This window comes from Catharus ustulatus, chromosome 24 (genome assembly GCF_009819885.2).
Source record: "Catharus ustulatus isolate bCatUst1 chromosome 24, bCatUst1.pri.v2, whole genome shotgun sequence".
In the NCBI taxonomy this organism is placed as follows: domain Eukaryota; kingdom Metazoa; phylum Chordata; class Aves; order Passeriformes; family Turdidae; genus Catharus; species Catharus ustulatus.
This window is the reverse complement of record NC_046244.1, coordinates 3710519-3724281: the sequence shown is the minus strand read 5'-3', so window position 1 is coordinate 3724281 and position 13763 is coordinate 3710519. Positions and strand designations below refer to the sequence as shown.

Below are 13763 nucleotides of genomic sequence, written 5' to 3'. Positions count from 1 at the left end.
TAAACCCCCTCCCTCCAAATTATTATAATTTTGAAATCAAGGGGCTCTCAGGCAAAGATATGGGAATTAGGAATAACAGTTCTTTTCTAGGGAAATTAAAATAGAAATACAGTACTACAAAGAACAAACCCCAAACCCTGACACAGTCAGAGTACAACCTGACACCCATCAGTCAGGCAGGGTGTTGGCAGCAGTCCCATCCCATGGTGGCTGCATCCTCCTGCAGTGACAGATGTGGCTCAGTTGGAGCAGTGCTCCTGTACAAGGTGCAGTTTCCCTCCGGAGCTCCAGTGGTGATGTGGAGAAATCCGGTTTTCCTCTGGAGTCCAGTGGAGAAAGGGGCTCCCTTAGTGTCCCAAAACCTCTGTTTTTATCTTGGTAAGAAATGTTGGGCTCTTCCCCCTGGCTGGAGCAACTCCCAATGGGATGCAGTAATTTTATCAGTGCCACAGTGGGACTCAATGGCCATGAGCAGAAAATGACTGGCTGGAGGAAGGATGGGTTGTGAAAAGATAAAGAACACTGCCCTGCCTGGTTTCAATGGATGGCCCATTAGCAGAATATCTCCCACAGAGATATGGATCACTGCCCCCACCCTCAACAGATGGTGATAGAACAGATACCTTTTATCACATCCTGTATTGGAATCCAAGACAGTTGCCGACACCCGGATGTGCGGTTTATAATTGTGCAATTACTGTAAATTAAACCCAAGCTTTGTGAGGAATGTGTGCCTCGTGTAAGTGCCACCAGAGAAACCTTTCTCATATTCCCATGGCAGAAGGACGAGTCTGAATCCCAGTCCCAAAGGAACCAGTGTGGTGGGATGAGCAGGGTTGGAGGACAGGACTTGGCAGCCTGTGTGCTCAGGCACTGCTCAAACCCAGAGCACTGAGGCTGTTCCAGTTCACTGACATGGAGAGCTGCTTTTAAACACCTTCCAAGGAATATCTGTAACTCTGGCAGAGTTCCTCACTGTGGGGACAACCTCTTGTCGAGAGCCTGTTTCTCTGCTCCCCAAAACTCTGCCATACATTCCCTGTGACCCCCTCACTACAGGGGCACCCAAAGCTCCCAACTCTGCAGCCCCTGCCAGCCACAATCAGTGCTCCTGCTGCAGTCCCAGCCCTGACTGAGCAGCTCAGCCCAAAGAATTTTGTCTTGTTTGCACAGCTCATCCAGGCTGACACTGGTCTCCTTCAAGGCAGGAAATGTGCTGGCTTTGAGAGATGTGCATCAGCCCCAGCCACCCTGCTGCCTCTGCAGGGTCACACACACTAAACACAAAGCTCATCTCCTGCAATCAAGAGTGGAACGTTTTCATAACAGAGAGTTGTGTCCAAACATCTCTTTGGTCCACTTTTGAGACACGAGTGACCACAAGACCCTGAGACTAAAAAAAAAAAAAAATTTTCTCTAAACAAGCTTGGATAAATCTGACACATCACCAAAAGATCACTCTTTGCATATTACAATGATTCTCAGGAGCTGTTTGTTGTTAACAAATTAATTACAACATCAGAGAGGGCCAGAGTAAACATGACCATTTACTTGTCTTAGAGAAACCTATTTAAGTTCCAAACTCGATCCATATTTCAGAGGTCTTCATGTTCAAGAGGTTTTATCACCAGATCTATGTGTCAAATTGTCTCTTTTCTTTATAAGGTTATGCTATTTTCTTCATTAATAACGTCTCTTCCTGAAAAATGAACATATTACATAGAACACAGAATTTGTGCTGTACATTTTCATGGCTGAAATTTTTATTTACTAATAAATGGATTTCTGAGTTATTGCAGACTTGCAATGATGACATTTCATATTTTCTCACATCTTTTCTGTGGCAGCTGTGAACATCTTAATTCTTTCAGATTTATGCGTTCTTGAAGCACAGACAAAATAACCTCTGTATCAATGGGTTTATCATGAATAAAAGTCCTTGTAATTTCTGAAGATTAGAGTGAGTTGGGAAATGTTGTGTTAGACCCATATTGGTGCAGCCATGTGTTTGCAGCATTGCTTTCAGCCATGGCTCAGGGGATTTGGGGGTTTTGTCTGGAATCATTTGGGTCAGATACATTTTGGAGGGGAAAAAATAAAAGAAGGGGAAAACCTTAATTATCAGAGATATTCTGCCTGAAATTTTGTGGAATATTTGAGGTAAAGATGCATTCAGGTTTTGTTTTGGGCTGGTTGGTGCTTGGTTCCACCATCCTGAGCTCAGGCCTGGACTCATTCTGCCAGGAGTTCAGCTGGAGCTGGGCTCCCCACAAAGGTGTGAGGAAGGTCTGAATTTCCAGGTGAAAGCAGCTGAACAGATCAAAGGAGATATTTTGGTGCTGGGTGTCACTAATCCCATTTTCCTGTCTGGTGGAGCTGCATCCTCCTGTTCAAGGAGCTCTCCACCAGAACACATTTCACCCTGGGCTCCCCTGGGTGTTGTGGTTGTATATTTAATTGTAAATGGCTCAATAAAAACAGATCAGACCTGTGGCTGGGGAGCTCTCAGATTTTTGAATTGATGTTTTCATGCAAATTTCATAGGTGGTTCTTGTGCATCTCAGTAATTCCCTGTATATCCATCCAGTCATTTTTTCCATATATGAGTTTTGCTTTTAAAAGTGCAGTGGATGATAGACATAAATGTTTCATTTTTAATAAATATTTAATAATCATGAATAATTGATGAGCAGATTTTAAAGCAAACTGATTATAGTTGTGTGAAATTAAGGCTACATTTGTATAATTTTCTAAGCTGTATTCTAGATATTATCTGGGCTCTGTTGTGCTATAAAGGTGCATGCCTGACTGGTACTGTCACAAAAAATATCAGCAGAAGGGAACAAACAGAAAAATACACTTTTAATAACTATATTGGCAATAAAATTATTATGGAGGACTTCATTGTGGATACAAGAATTTCTCTATCCACCAATTTTCATTCCATTCTAATTCATTCTTTATGGATTACCTTAGAGATGTTTTTCCAAGAGAATGTGTTTAATAGCACAGCACTAATAGCTAACTGTGATTCAGTGACTTTCACCTATTTTGCTTTCAATTTTTTCTAATTGCCTTTGATCTCCCTGAGGCTTTGAAGCCTAAAAAAAAATATATAATGCTTATCTAATTACCAGAGCTCTTGCATCTCTGGAAGATTTCATCAAGGACGCTGCTTTCTGTTCTGCATTCAGCTGAGGGGCTGTCCCCAGATGCTTTTGGGTGTCTCACAGAGCCACAGCCCCTTTGCCAATAGGTGCCACTGTTGCTCTGCTCCTCTGATGAAATGTCCTTCGCTTGAAAACCCAACCTTGAAAACACAAATCTAAATCACAGTCACTAAAATATTGCAGAGGTAGAACTCCATCCAGACCACAGCCAGGGGCTGGCCATGCCAAGACTATGGTATGTGCTTTCTCTGTTCCTAAAAATAATTATAATATTGCTAATCTTGAGCAAAAATGAATTGCATTAAACGAATTCCAGATATACTGAATAAGCCTTTAGCTTGCTGCAGGTTTATTGCTGAGCCTCAGACCAAGAGCAGCTGAGCTTTGCAGATCTCTGCTCTGGGCCAAATGAGATTTAAATGCAGAAGTTGCATATTGGAGCAATAAGAATTTGGACTTGTACCAGCACCTCTTACATAGGAGCAATATCTCAGGGTGGCCTCTCCAGGGGTGGAAATGCCCCCCAGAGCTATTTCTTTCAGGTTTGCTCTCTGGAAGTGCAAGGTCAGCTAATGTAGTTTGCTTTGCAGCTTATCTGCTTTCCCCATGCAAAGCCAAGGGTGATCAAGGACTGCTCCTGCACGGGGAGGAACCTTGCTTCACCTTGGATGTGCAGCTGTTTCTGTGTTGGCTTTATCCTTAGATATTTCACACATACTATTAAATAACACAAGGTTCTTTACTGCTCTTTCTTCAAGGAAACACATAGCAAGCTGTGTAAAAATAAAATAAAAAGAGAGGGCAAAGCAATTAAGAGCTTTTTGTCCTTTCAAGCCCCATCCCACTTGTTTTGTGTTTTGGCTTGGTGGTTTTTTCACTGCAACTATTTATTGACTGAAAACCAAGAGATGAACCATTTGTTTTCAGTGATTTAATATCTTCTGAAATAGTGCTGGCCACCTGCAGGTCAGGATGTAACCCAGCAGCTTGTTCTAGCTGGTCTAAAGCTGAGTGCCTGGGTAACCTAATTCTCATCCCTCCTGCATGGAGCAGCTCCCACAAGCACCAAGCTATTTTAAGCAGTGCTTAAGATCACCCTAAGCAGTTTACACAGGGGCATCCCTGGCTCCTCTGGCTCTCACCAGTTTGCAGATATTCTGCTCCTCTTCAAAGTCCAAGATTCTACCAAGAATATATCGCTGGTCATGAGTTTTAGGTGGTTTGTGTCAGCTGACAAGTAGCAAAAGCAGAAATTGTTGGGTTTTCACAGGAAGTGGGGCAGACACTGGACATCACTCAACTTCCTTCTAGTGCAGTTTTTCATAGAGAGTGAGTTATTCAGACAAAAGATTAAATGTTAGAAACTATATAATTACATTTTTGGTCCAGGTGTTTTTACTCCACAGTTGTCATGGGGAATGTTTGTACAATTTTGTCAGCAGATTAAGGAAAAAATGGATCTTTTTGCTCCCAGGACATGTGTGTCCATGCTCTGGCTGGAAGAGAAAATCACTGTCAGATACTGACAGAGGCAGTCATGTTATCAATCAGGAGTCCTGACTCTTCCAAGGCTCTCTGGTAGATATTTGAAAAGTTAGCACTTTAAGTTAGTTACAGTAGTTTCACGAATACAAGCCGCACGGATTATAAGCCGCACTTCCGGTGCCTCGACAATGTTGCTGTCTTTGTCAATAGATAAGCCGCACCCCGAATATTAGCCGCACTTTCGTTCGTCGCGAGAATCCGTGCGCAGCTTTCACAAATTGGCCAATTAGTAACAGGATCGCGGCATAGCGGGCTTTACTGGCTCGGGGCGGGGCCAGGAAGGCTCGGCCCGCTCATGGTTGCTGACGGGGCCGGCCGGGTGGTGCTGCAGCCGCCGCCGGGCTCACTGGCCCCCCTCTCCCGTCAGCACCGCCCCGCCGCTGCGTTTAGTCGCCCTGCCGGCGGGCCAGCCTCTGCCGCCCCTGCCAGGCTCGCCGGCCGCCCCCTCCCGTCTGCACCGCCGCCGCGTTTCCTCGCCCTGGCCGGCACTGCAGGCCCCCGCACCGCCGGGCTCCCCCACGCTGCTGGCCCCGATTCTGCTGGGCTTCCCCCGCTGCCAGGCAGCCCCACCCGCCGGCCTTCCTGCTTCTGCCATGCTCCCCTGCACTGCTAGCCCCAGTTCTCCCGGGCTCCCCCGCCCTGCTGGCCCGGGCTCTGCCGCCCTCCCTGCCCCGCCCTGCTGGCTCAGGCTCTGCCGCCCGCCCCCAACACTGCTGGCCCCGCCTCTGCCAGGCTTTCCCACCTCTGCCGGGGCCGGCCGGGCTCCAGCTTGGCTTGGGGCTGCCGTGGGCTCTCACTTCCGTGTTGGCAGCTTTTAGAATTTTGTTAATGTATTAGCCGCCCCGGAATATTAGCCGCACTTCCGGGTTTCCACCAAAATTTTGGTCAAATTGGTGCGGCTTGTATTCGTGAAATTACTGTACTTAAAAATTCAGAAAGATCAGGATACTTCATGAATTCTCCTGTTAGTTGTATCCCACAGCTTGTTTTCAACTGATATTGGATAGGAGAGAGAAATCTGTTCATTGACATTCCCCTTCACTGCTTCCTGTGGTGAGTAAGGATTGTTGTATGAATAACATTCCCACTTTATTAATCCAAAAAATAAGGGACTGACTGGGTAAGAAAGTAGCCAAAAGTCACCACAAGATCCATTTCCAGAATTTAAACAGAAGGAGGTTCCTGTCTCTAAATCTATATATTGACCAGTGCACCATGTTCCATTTCATTGAATTAACAATGCCAAGATGTACCAAGAGCAGGGAAATCTGATTTCTGAGGAATCCAGGAAAATTTGCACTGCAGCTGTGGAGGGGAGGCAGCACAGGTTGTAGCTGTTTCTGTTGCTGCTCTCAGCACACCCTGACACTAAATTTTGGCTTCTGGCTTCCTTGTGACAGACGGAAAGTGCTGTGGTGGCAGGCCCCAAAATGAGATGCACACGATGCTGTTGGGCATTCAGAGTGCTCAGTGTGGCTTTGAGTCAGACTGTATTTCTGCCACACACACCTTTGTCAGTCTTTGTGGTAATTATAATTTAATCCCTGAAAATAAGGGCATTTGCATTTCAAGTGAATTCCCACTTAACTTAAGCAATTGCATCTGTGTGTCATGAGAGCTGATCAGGCTGATTTCAACACTTGCATCACGGATTTGCAGGCACATTTAAGAAGGCTGAAAATGAAAAGCTGATTGCTGCTTAAGGGTTTTGTGCAGCAGCATTGCACATCCAACCTTCCAGCTGCCTGTCTAGAGAATGACAACAACACTTGGGGCTGGAGAGGCTCCTTGGTGGAAGGGATGTTCTAGTGGATGATGCTTGTGGGGAGAAGTATTGTAAAAGAGCTGGGCCTTATTTAAGTGCAGTTTGTTTGTATGAATTGGAGGTGTGCTGATTAAAATAATCCTATTTTAGCAGCAAGCTGCTATTAGAGCCTAGGGAATGCCCTGAAGACACAATACCCAGTCCCAGGTGGGAGTAACACGCTGGTTTTCTTCACCCTGGTCACCCCCAAGGCACAGACTGGGAAACATCCAGGGAGTCCCCAGCAGTGTGTGCTGGTTGCCTGCCTCAGGAAGGATTCCCACTGGAATCCAAACTCCAGGGGAGCTCTGGGGCCTTAGAATGGCCACACAGAGCTACAGTGCCTCCCTTTACACATACAGTTGTTTAAGGATATATAAAATAGGATTTAAGTATTAGTCACAGATCATCACTGCCTGCAATGCTGGCCCCACAATGGAATTTTTTGCTCCTTACCTCAAATTTCCCCATCATGGTTCTCCTCAGTGTTTGCTCTGTGAGCTGGGAAGCAGAAAAGGCTGTTCTGTATGAGATGCTGCTGAGTTTATAAAAGTGAGATGCACAACACTCAGCATTGCTGAGGCAGCCCAGGAATCACAGCAGCTCTGTCCCAGTGCTCCTTTCTCCATCTACACAAGTGCATTTTTTGGGAAGTAGTCCATGTTCTTCACCTCAGCCACTGTAAAATTTTGGATTGGTTCCTTAGTGTAAAAAAAATAAACTGTATTGCATTTGAAAATTTATCTGTGCTTTGGTTAATTTGCTTAAATATCTTCACCTGCCATGGGAACTAGCCTCTGATAAGGATGAATGAGCCATTTCTCTCCCCTCTTTGTTCTATTCCTGCTGCAGCAGACTGCAACACAGTCTGGCATTTGGTTCCAGGAAAAAAAAAAAAATCTAAAGGAAGCAATTTTAGCAGAGTCAGAAGGATCTGCTTGAATAGCTCTAATATTGAACTTAACTGGCATGTTCTGACAAAGTTAAAAGTCTAATGACAAAATTTTGCTGAGTTTTTAAGCAGGATATGAAATCTATTTAGCAGCTTTGATAGCAAAGATGTTTGTGTTTCTACAAGCAAATGAGACCAATATGCAGATCATTAAAGATCTTCCAAGTCATAATAAGTATTAAATTCTGGAAGGATTAGTGAAGTCTCTCTTGCATGGTTTTGGTAAATATTATTGTCTGTATTGCTGTATAGTTGGGTTTAAGTGGTACAGCAGCCTCAAGTGATTGCCCTAAGTGCCATTTTTAACTGGCCAATATAATATCCAGTATAATATCCACATGAAAACCCCTCAATGCAACCTGTGCTCGGGCATTGCTTCTGCCCTGGCTCAAGGAGAGGAAGGGCAGGTCATAAACACAATGAGGCCAAGAAAAATGCTTATCCTTCTCCCTCTTATCACTCTTGTGAGCTGAGGCTGGACTCCAGCTGACAGCTACAGCCCTGTACAGCCCCCACAGCACAGGCTCTGACCTGCTCTGCCCCTGTCCTCACCTTCCTGATCCTCCCCTTCTTTCTCCCCTGATCTTTCCCTTGTCCTCTTCTCCAGTCAGGTTACAAGGAGAGCTGTAATAGAGTATTTGGGTCTCATTTTCCACCAATCCTGCCCACCTTTTTGTGATGCCATCATATTTGTTTGTCCCACCAGCACTCCCCTCCCTGGTTGATGGAACTGTCCTTCAAGTTATGTGAGTGAAACATTAGTCCAGTGCTAAAACTGGGACAGAAAGGGGCTCCAGTCCTGTCTGTGTGCTGGGAAATGTTGGTGATGTTGGCCATGGGACCATTTGTTTGTTGTGCCCACAGTGACAGAGACAATATTTGACACTGCATCACATTTACTCACTGTCATCATTTTTATTATTTTATTGTCAGTGGCTTATAACACACTAACATCAGCTGGGTTTTATTCTCACACCACACATACCTGCTAACACACAGCTTCTCTCCACACAGATTTATTTTAAGCAACTGGAACAAACCAGGATGTCCAGTCAAAGAACTGTTCTTTGCTAACAGAGCTAAAGATAAGGGCTTGCAGCATGGTACAAGCTTGTGTAAGGTTTGCATATTCCATGTTCCAACTAACAGCTGGAATGAGGTTCTGATGAGCCTTGTTTATCATTGTCAATGGCTGCCCCTGATTCATCTAACCATAACCTGATATTAAATATCCTGAAAAGATATTTTCCTAGGTTGAGGCATGAACAGACTCATGGAATCTAAGATGTTTACTATAAGCTTTTTAAGAAGTTAACAACACTGTCCAATCCTCTTTTCCCAGATGGAAATGAGAAGCCACAATAATCATAAAGGCTTATGATTCCATGGAATCCATCCTTGAGGTGGTACCAGGTCACTGGAACCCCGTTGTCCTCCAGCCTCTTCTTGTACAACAAGCCATCGTCCCGCAGCACGTCGTACTCGCAGGTCAGGATGAAAGATTCTGGCAGCTGGTGAACGACAGAGTCTTCAGCCAGCAGTGGGCACAGGTTGGGCTCACAGAATCTCTTCACTGTCTCATAAACTTCAGCTATAAAATCAGTGGGCCTAAGTGGCTTCACACCTCTGACCTTAAATTCCTCGGGGATGTTGTCTGGACTCACCCACTTCCTATACTTCAGCCTCATGTCTGGAGGAATATGAGAGCCCTCCAGGACCTCTTTCATGTGCAGTGCATCCCCATTGAGGTACAGCAAAGCAAAGAAAGCAGCGCGTTCCCGGAACAGCAGAGGGACTCCCCGGTTTTGCTGGTACGATGGTAAATTGAAGTCCAGGGCCTGAAGGCCTGGGTAGATGAGGATCTGAGCACGCAGTCTGGGGAGGTCTGAGCTGCCTGCCAGGGTCTGGCTCACAGCAGCTGCCAGGTTGCCCCCAGCACTGTCCCCACAGACAGTGACACGGGCAGGATCCACGCCGTAGTGCTGCAGGTGCTGCAGGAAGTGCAGGGTGGCGTTCAGACAGTCCTCGTACGCAGCGGGGTATTTGTGCTCAGGGGCTAAACGGTACCTGGGGCACACACACAGCAAGCAAATGTCAGTAGTGGTAACATGGAAATGGTCTCACATGCTGTTCCTCTGCCCTGTCATTTTTGGGGTGGTTTGGCTCTAGGTTAGGGTCTGCTCCTCCATTTGGGATTGCAGATAAGCTGCAAATGGTGTGTTCAGTCACAAGGACTCACTGAAGTAGGGTTGCCTCTGATTAATGATCTGAACAAGGAATTGTACAGTTCTTAGTGATGGTGAAAACTCCCTCTGTACTCCTGACAAGGTTATTTAATAATTTTGTGCCTCTGCTTCCTATGTATAAAATGGGAGCATTTCAGTGGGATTATTCTCTTTTCCCATAGTTCCCAACTGCTTGGAACATTTTATTACATGTCCATATGTTCAGCACAAGGAAGACTTTTTTCATTGGCTTTTACAGACTTCCTTAATGTGCCAAATATTTCCATTTGTATCTTTTCAGAGTATCTCTAGGCATGAGCATTTAAGGGCTGCGAAATCTCCGTTATCACTATTTTTCTCTTTATGGACTTCACTGAATCCCATAGAAATTCCTGTGCCAAAAAAGAACATCTCCAACAGCAGCACAGCTCTGCTGTGGTCCCACAGCAAAAATATCTCCCAACTACAGAACTGGGTAGTGTTCACTTACTGCACAGACACAACTACCGAGTCACTCTCCCTGGAGAGGTAGCGACACACCTTTTCATAGGTATCTGCCAAAGAAATATTATTGTTAGTGCTTTGCTACTGCCCTCAGCTTTGAGACAGCCTAAGGAATGTCCATTCCAGAAAGGCTTCAGACTTCATCCCAAATCACACGCTGAAACCACATCTTACTGCAATCTTCTAACAAGATGAGAATATTCTTTCTACACCCCACAGTTCCTCCAGGAAGTTTCTTACCAAGGCTCCCGAATACCCAGCCTCCTCCATGGAAGAAGAGGATGCCTCTCCTTGGCCCATCCGAGGTAGCTTTAGGCTGATAAACCCTCACAGGTACTTTGTTAAACTGCAGATCCTGGATAAAGAGCTTTGGATCCAACCCTAGTTTCCGTCCCTGTCGCACGTATCGGCCAAAAGTGATTTGGCTGCAAAGTCCAGTCTTCTCCAAAATCCTTCCCTGTTAAAGGTAAAAGACATTAGGGCATCTTTAAAAGTCTGGAGTTAGCCAGGGTATAAAATCTCTGCATTGTATTTACATCAAACTTATTTGGGGGAAATTTTAAAGAAACACAGAGTTCTGATTTGGAAATGAAAAAATTTTCCCAAGTTCTCACATCCTGCAGCCTGTAGAAAAATTTATTTGTACTACTCAAATCCAATGTCATTGTAATGTCACATCCAAAATTTTATTAAGCTCAACCAAACTGGTTATCTTGGAGTACACATTTTAATCATCAGCATTGTCCTTCACACATTTGTGCTCATTCTTTTTTCATTCATACTTGATAACAACAATGAAATACCATATGTAGAAACAGTTCTTCATTGCTGAAACCACTATTCATTAATTAGACCATAAAACTCAGTGAATTTGCCAATCTAAAGTGCCGAGCTGTGTTGTGCAAGTTAGTTACTGCTTTTTATTTGCACAACAGATCAAAATGAAGTTGCTTCCTTTCCCCATGCTCTTCCAAGCTAGAATATAAACCTGATGTAGTAAGTGAACAAAAAAAGAAGCAGTTTCAAACAGTTACCATTCACTGGCTGAACAAGATCCCTCTTTTTAATGCCCAGTGAATCTGTCTTGTCACCTGCTAGGGGGGGTCAGGATTGCTGGGCAGTGTTGTCAGTAAATTTAATTTAAAGAGGATGTAAATGGTTTAAGAATCTGTGTGGATGAAAACAAAGTCTGTGATAGCAGGGGTGGTGTTTGGGGCTCAAAGAGTGACAAAACCGAAGATTTTAAGAAATTCAAAGACAGCAAGTAACAGGCAGAGCTGAGGAGGGCTCTAATGCTGTTTATGCAACGCATCCACAGGGAGTCCAGGGATTAAGTAAAGCAGCCCTAACCGGATTGTGTGCCATAAATGTCAGCCGCGGCAGGAGCAGCGGAAGGGCTGCAGCTTTCCTTGTGCAAGGTGATTCGCCTGAAGGTGCGGGCAGTTATCAGGCAGAACACCAGCCCTGCCCCGATTTCGAGGCGCCCACCGAGCCGGTCGCAATCTCCGCTAACACGTCCCAGCACGTTCCTGACCCGGGACAGGGGTTTGCCTGGCACAGGGGCACTGCTCCCCGCAGCACTGCCAGGGGGACCGGGACAGTGTCCGCACCTGCGTGTCCGGGACAGCATCCTCCATCGAGGGGATGCTCGGGACACTGGGGCGGCAGGGACAGCATCCTCCACCGGGGGATGCCCGGGACACTGGGGCGGGGGTCGGGACAGCATCCTACATCGAGGGGATGCTCGGGACACTGGGGCGGCAGGGACAGCATCCTCCACCGGGGGATGCCCGGGACACTGGGGCGGCGGGGACAGCATCCTCCACCCGGGGATGCCCGGGACACTGGGGCGGCGGGGACAGCATCCTCCATCGAGGGGATGCTCGGGACACTGGGGCGGCAGGGACAGCATCCTCCACCGGGGGATGCTCGGGACACTGGGGCGGCGGGGACAGCATCCTCCACCGGGGATGCTCGGGACACTGTTTGGGCCGGGGGTCGGAACAGCATCCTCCACCGGGGGATGCTCGGGACACTGTTGGGACCGGGGGCCCAGGCAGCATCCTCCACCGGGGGATGCTCGGGACGCTGTTTGGGCCGGCAGCCGGGACAGCATCCCTGACCAGGGGATATCGGGGCAGTGTCCGGATCGGGGGTGCCCTTGCAGTGTCCGGACCCCGTGGCAGATTCGCGGCTGCTCCCGCATGCCCTCCCCGCGATGCGGCACCGCCAGCATCCCACGGGCACAGCGGGGACGCGCCGCTCCCGCCCCGCTCCCCGCGTTCGCACAGCGCTGTGTCCCCCCAGCCCGCGGGTCCCCCCGCACTCACCAGCGCGGCGGTGCCGAGCAGCACGGTCAGCACCAGGCGCAGCTTGGCCGGCTGGTTCACCCCGGGCGGGATGTCGTAGCCGGGCAGGCCGAGCAGCACCGCGGCCGCCGCCAGCGCCGCCAGGGGCAGGAGCAGCAGCAGCAGCGCGGGCAGCAGCGCCATGGCCCGGCCGCGGCCCGGCGGGGCTCCCCCAGCAGCGCTCGGCAGAGCCGCGGCCCCGTCACGGGCCGAGTGCGGCCGCTCCGCAAAGCCGGCGCAGGGGTCATGGTGCGGGCGGCCGGGGGGGAGCCGCGCGGAGCGGCCGGAGGCGCCGGCCGGGTAATCTTGGTTCAAGGAGGCCCCGGCGTGACCTGCGCGCGGTACCGGGGAACGGACGGGCCCGGCGCCGCCTCCCGCGCTGCCGCGGTTCTCTGCCTGCAGACGGGGAGAGTGCAGCAAGGGCTGCCTGCCCACTGCCCTTGCGCAGGGAAACCTAAGGGAACTCAGCGTTTGTTTTTGAGAAAAGTTCTTCTCAGCCCTGTAGGATTTTCCCCCTTTTTTCCTGGGGGTTTTCTTAGGGAGAGGAGCGATGGGCTAAACTAAAACGCAAGTTTCACCTCAACATGCAGAAGAATTTCTTTACATTGCGGGTGACAAAGCACTGGGACAGTGCCCACGGAGGGTGTGGAGTTTGTCTCTCTGGAGACACTCCAAGCACACCTGGATGTGTTCCTGCGTCACCTGCTCCAGGTGACCCTGCCTTGGTGAGAGATTGCACTGGATGATCTCCAGAGAGCACTCCCAACCCCAGCAATTCTGGGATTTCCATGTCCTCAGTCTGGCTGTTCTGAGTGCACTCACTGCTGTTCTTCCTTGCTTTCATCAGCAGGGTGTAATGAAGCATCATGTCAGGGAAAACAGTCTCATCCTGTAAGTGAAACTCAAGCACAAATTGACAGATTCTAGCACAGAATCACAGCACAGATTCTGCAGAAGTTAATACTGGGGGACACTCTTTGGAAGAACACAAAAACATCTTGCTTCATATTCCCTCTTTAAGCCTCCCATTCAGTGCACACAGACCAAGAGCCCACTTCACTGATCCTTCCTGCCTTTCTAAAACCTGATGTCAGCATTTCCTCTCAACACGATATCCTGCCCTTTGTGGGCTTAGCGGAGCCTTTCCAAAATTAAAAAGGATTTTGTAGGGCTACAATTATTTCAAAAGCAGAGCAGCACTTATTGGTTCCAGCT

At 47.9% G+C, this 13763-nt stretch overlaps 1 protein-coding gene across 1 annotated transcript; it reads right to left on the bottom strand.

The window, feature by feature from the left end:
• Nucleotides 1–8361: 8361 nt before the first annotated feature.
• On the bottom strand, nt 8362–12692 carry LOC117006776 (arylacetamide deacetylase-like 4). The gene is made up of 4 exons (XM_033079374.1): nt 12531–12692; nt 10441–10657; nt 10187–10250; nt 8362–9538 (listed from the first exon to the last, which is right to left on the bottom strand). The coding sequence occupies exons 1-4, from the start codon at nt 12690–12692 to the stop codon at nt 8764–8766; spliced, it is 1218 nt and encodes a 405-aa protein (XP_032935265.1). The 3' UTR covers nt 8362–8763.
• Nucleotides 12693–13763: the final 1071 nt, after the last annotated feature.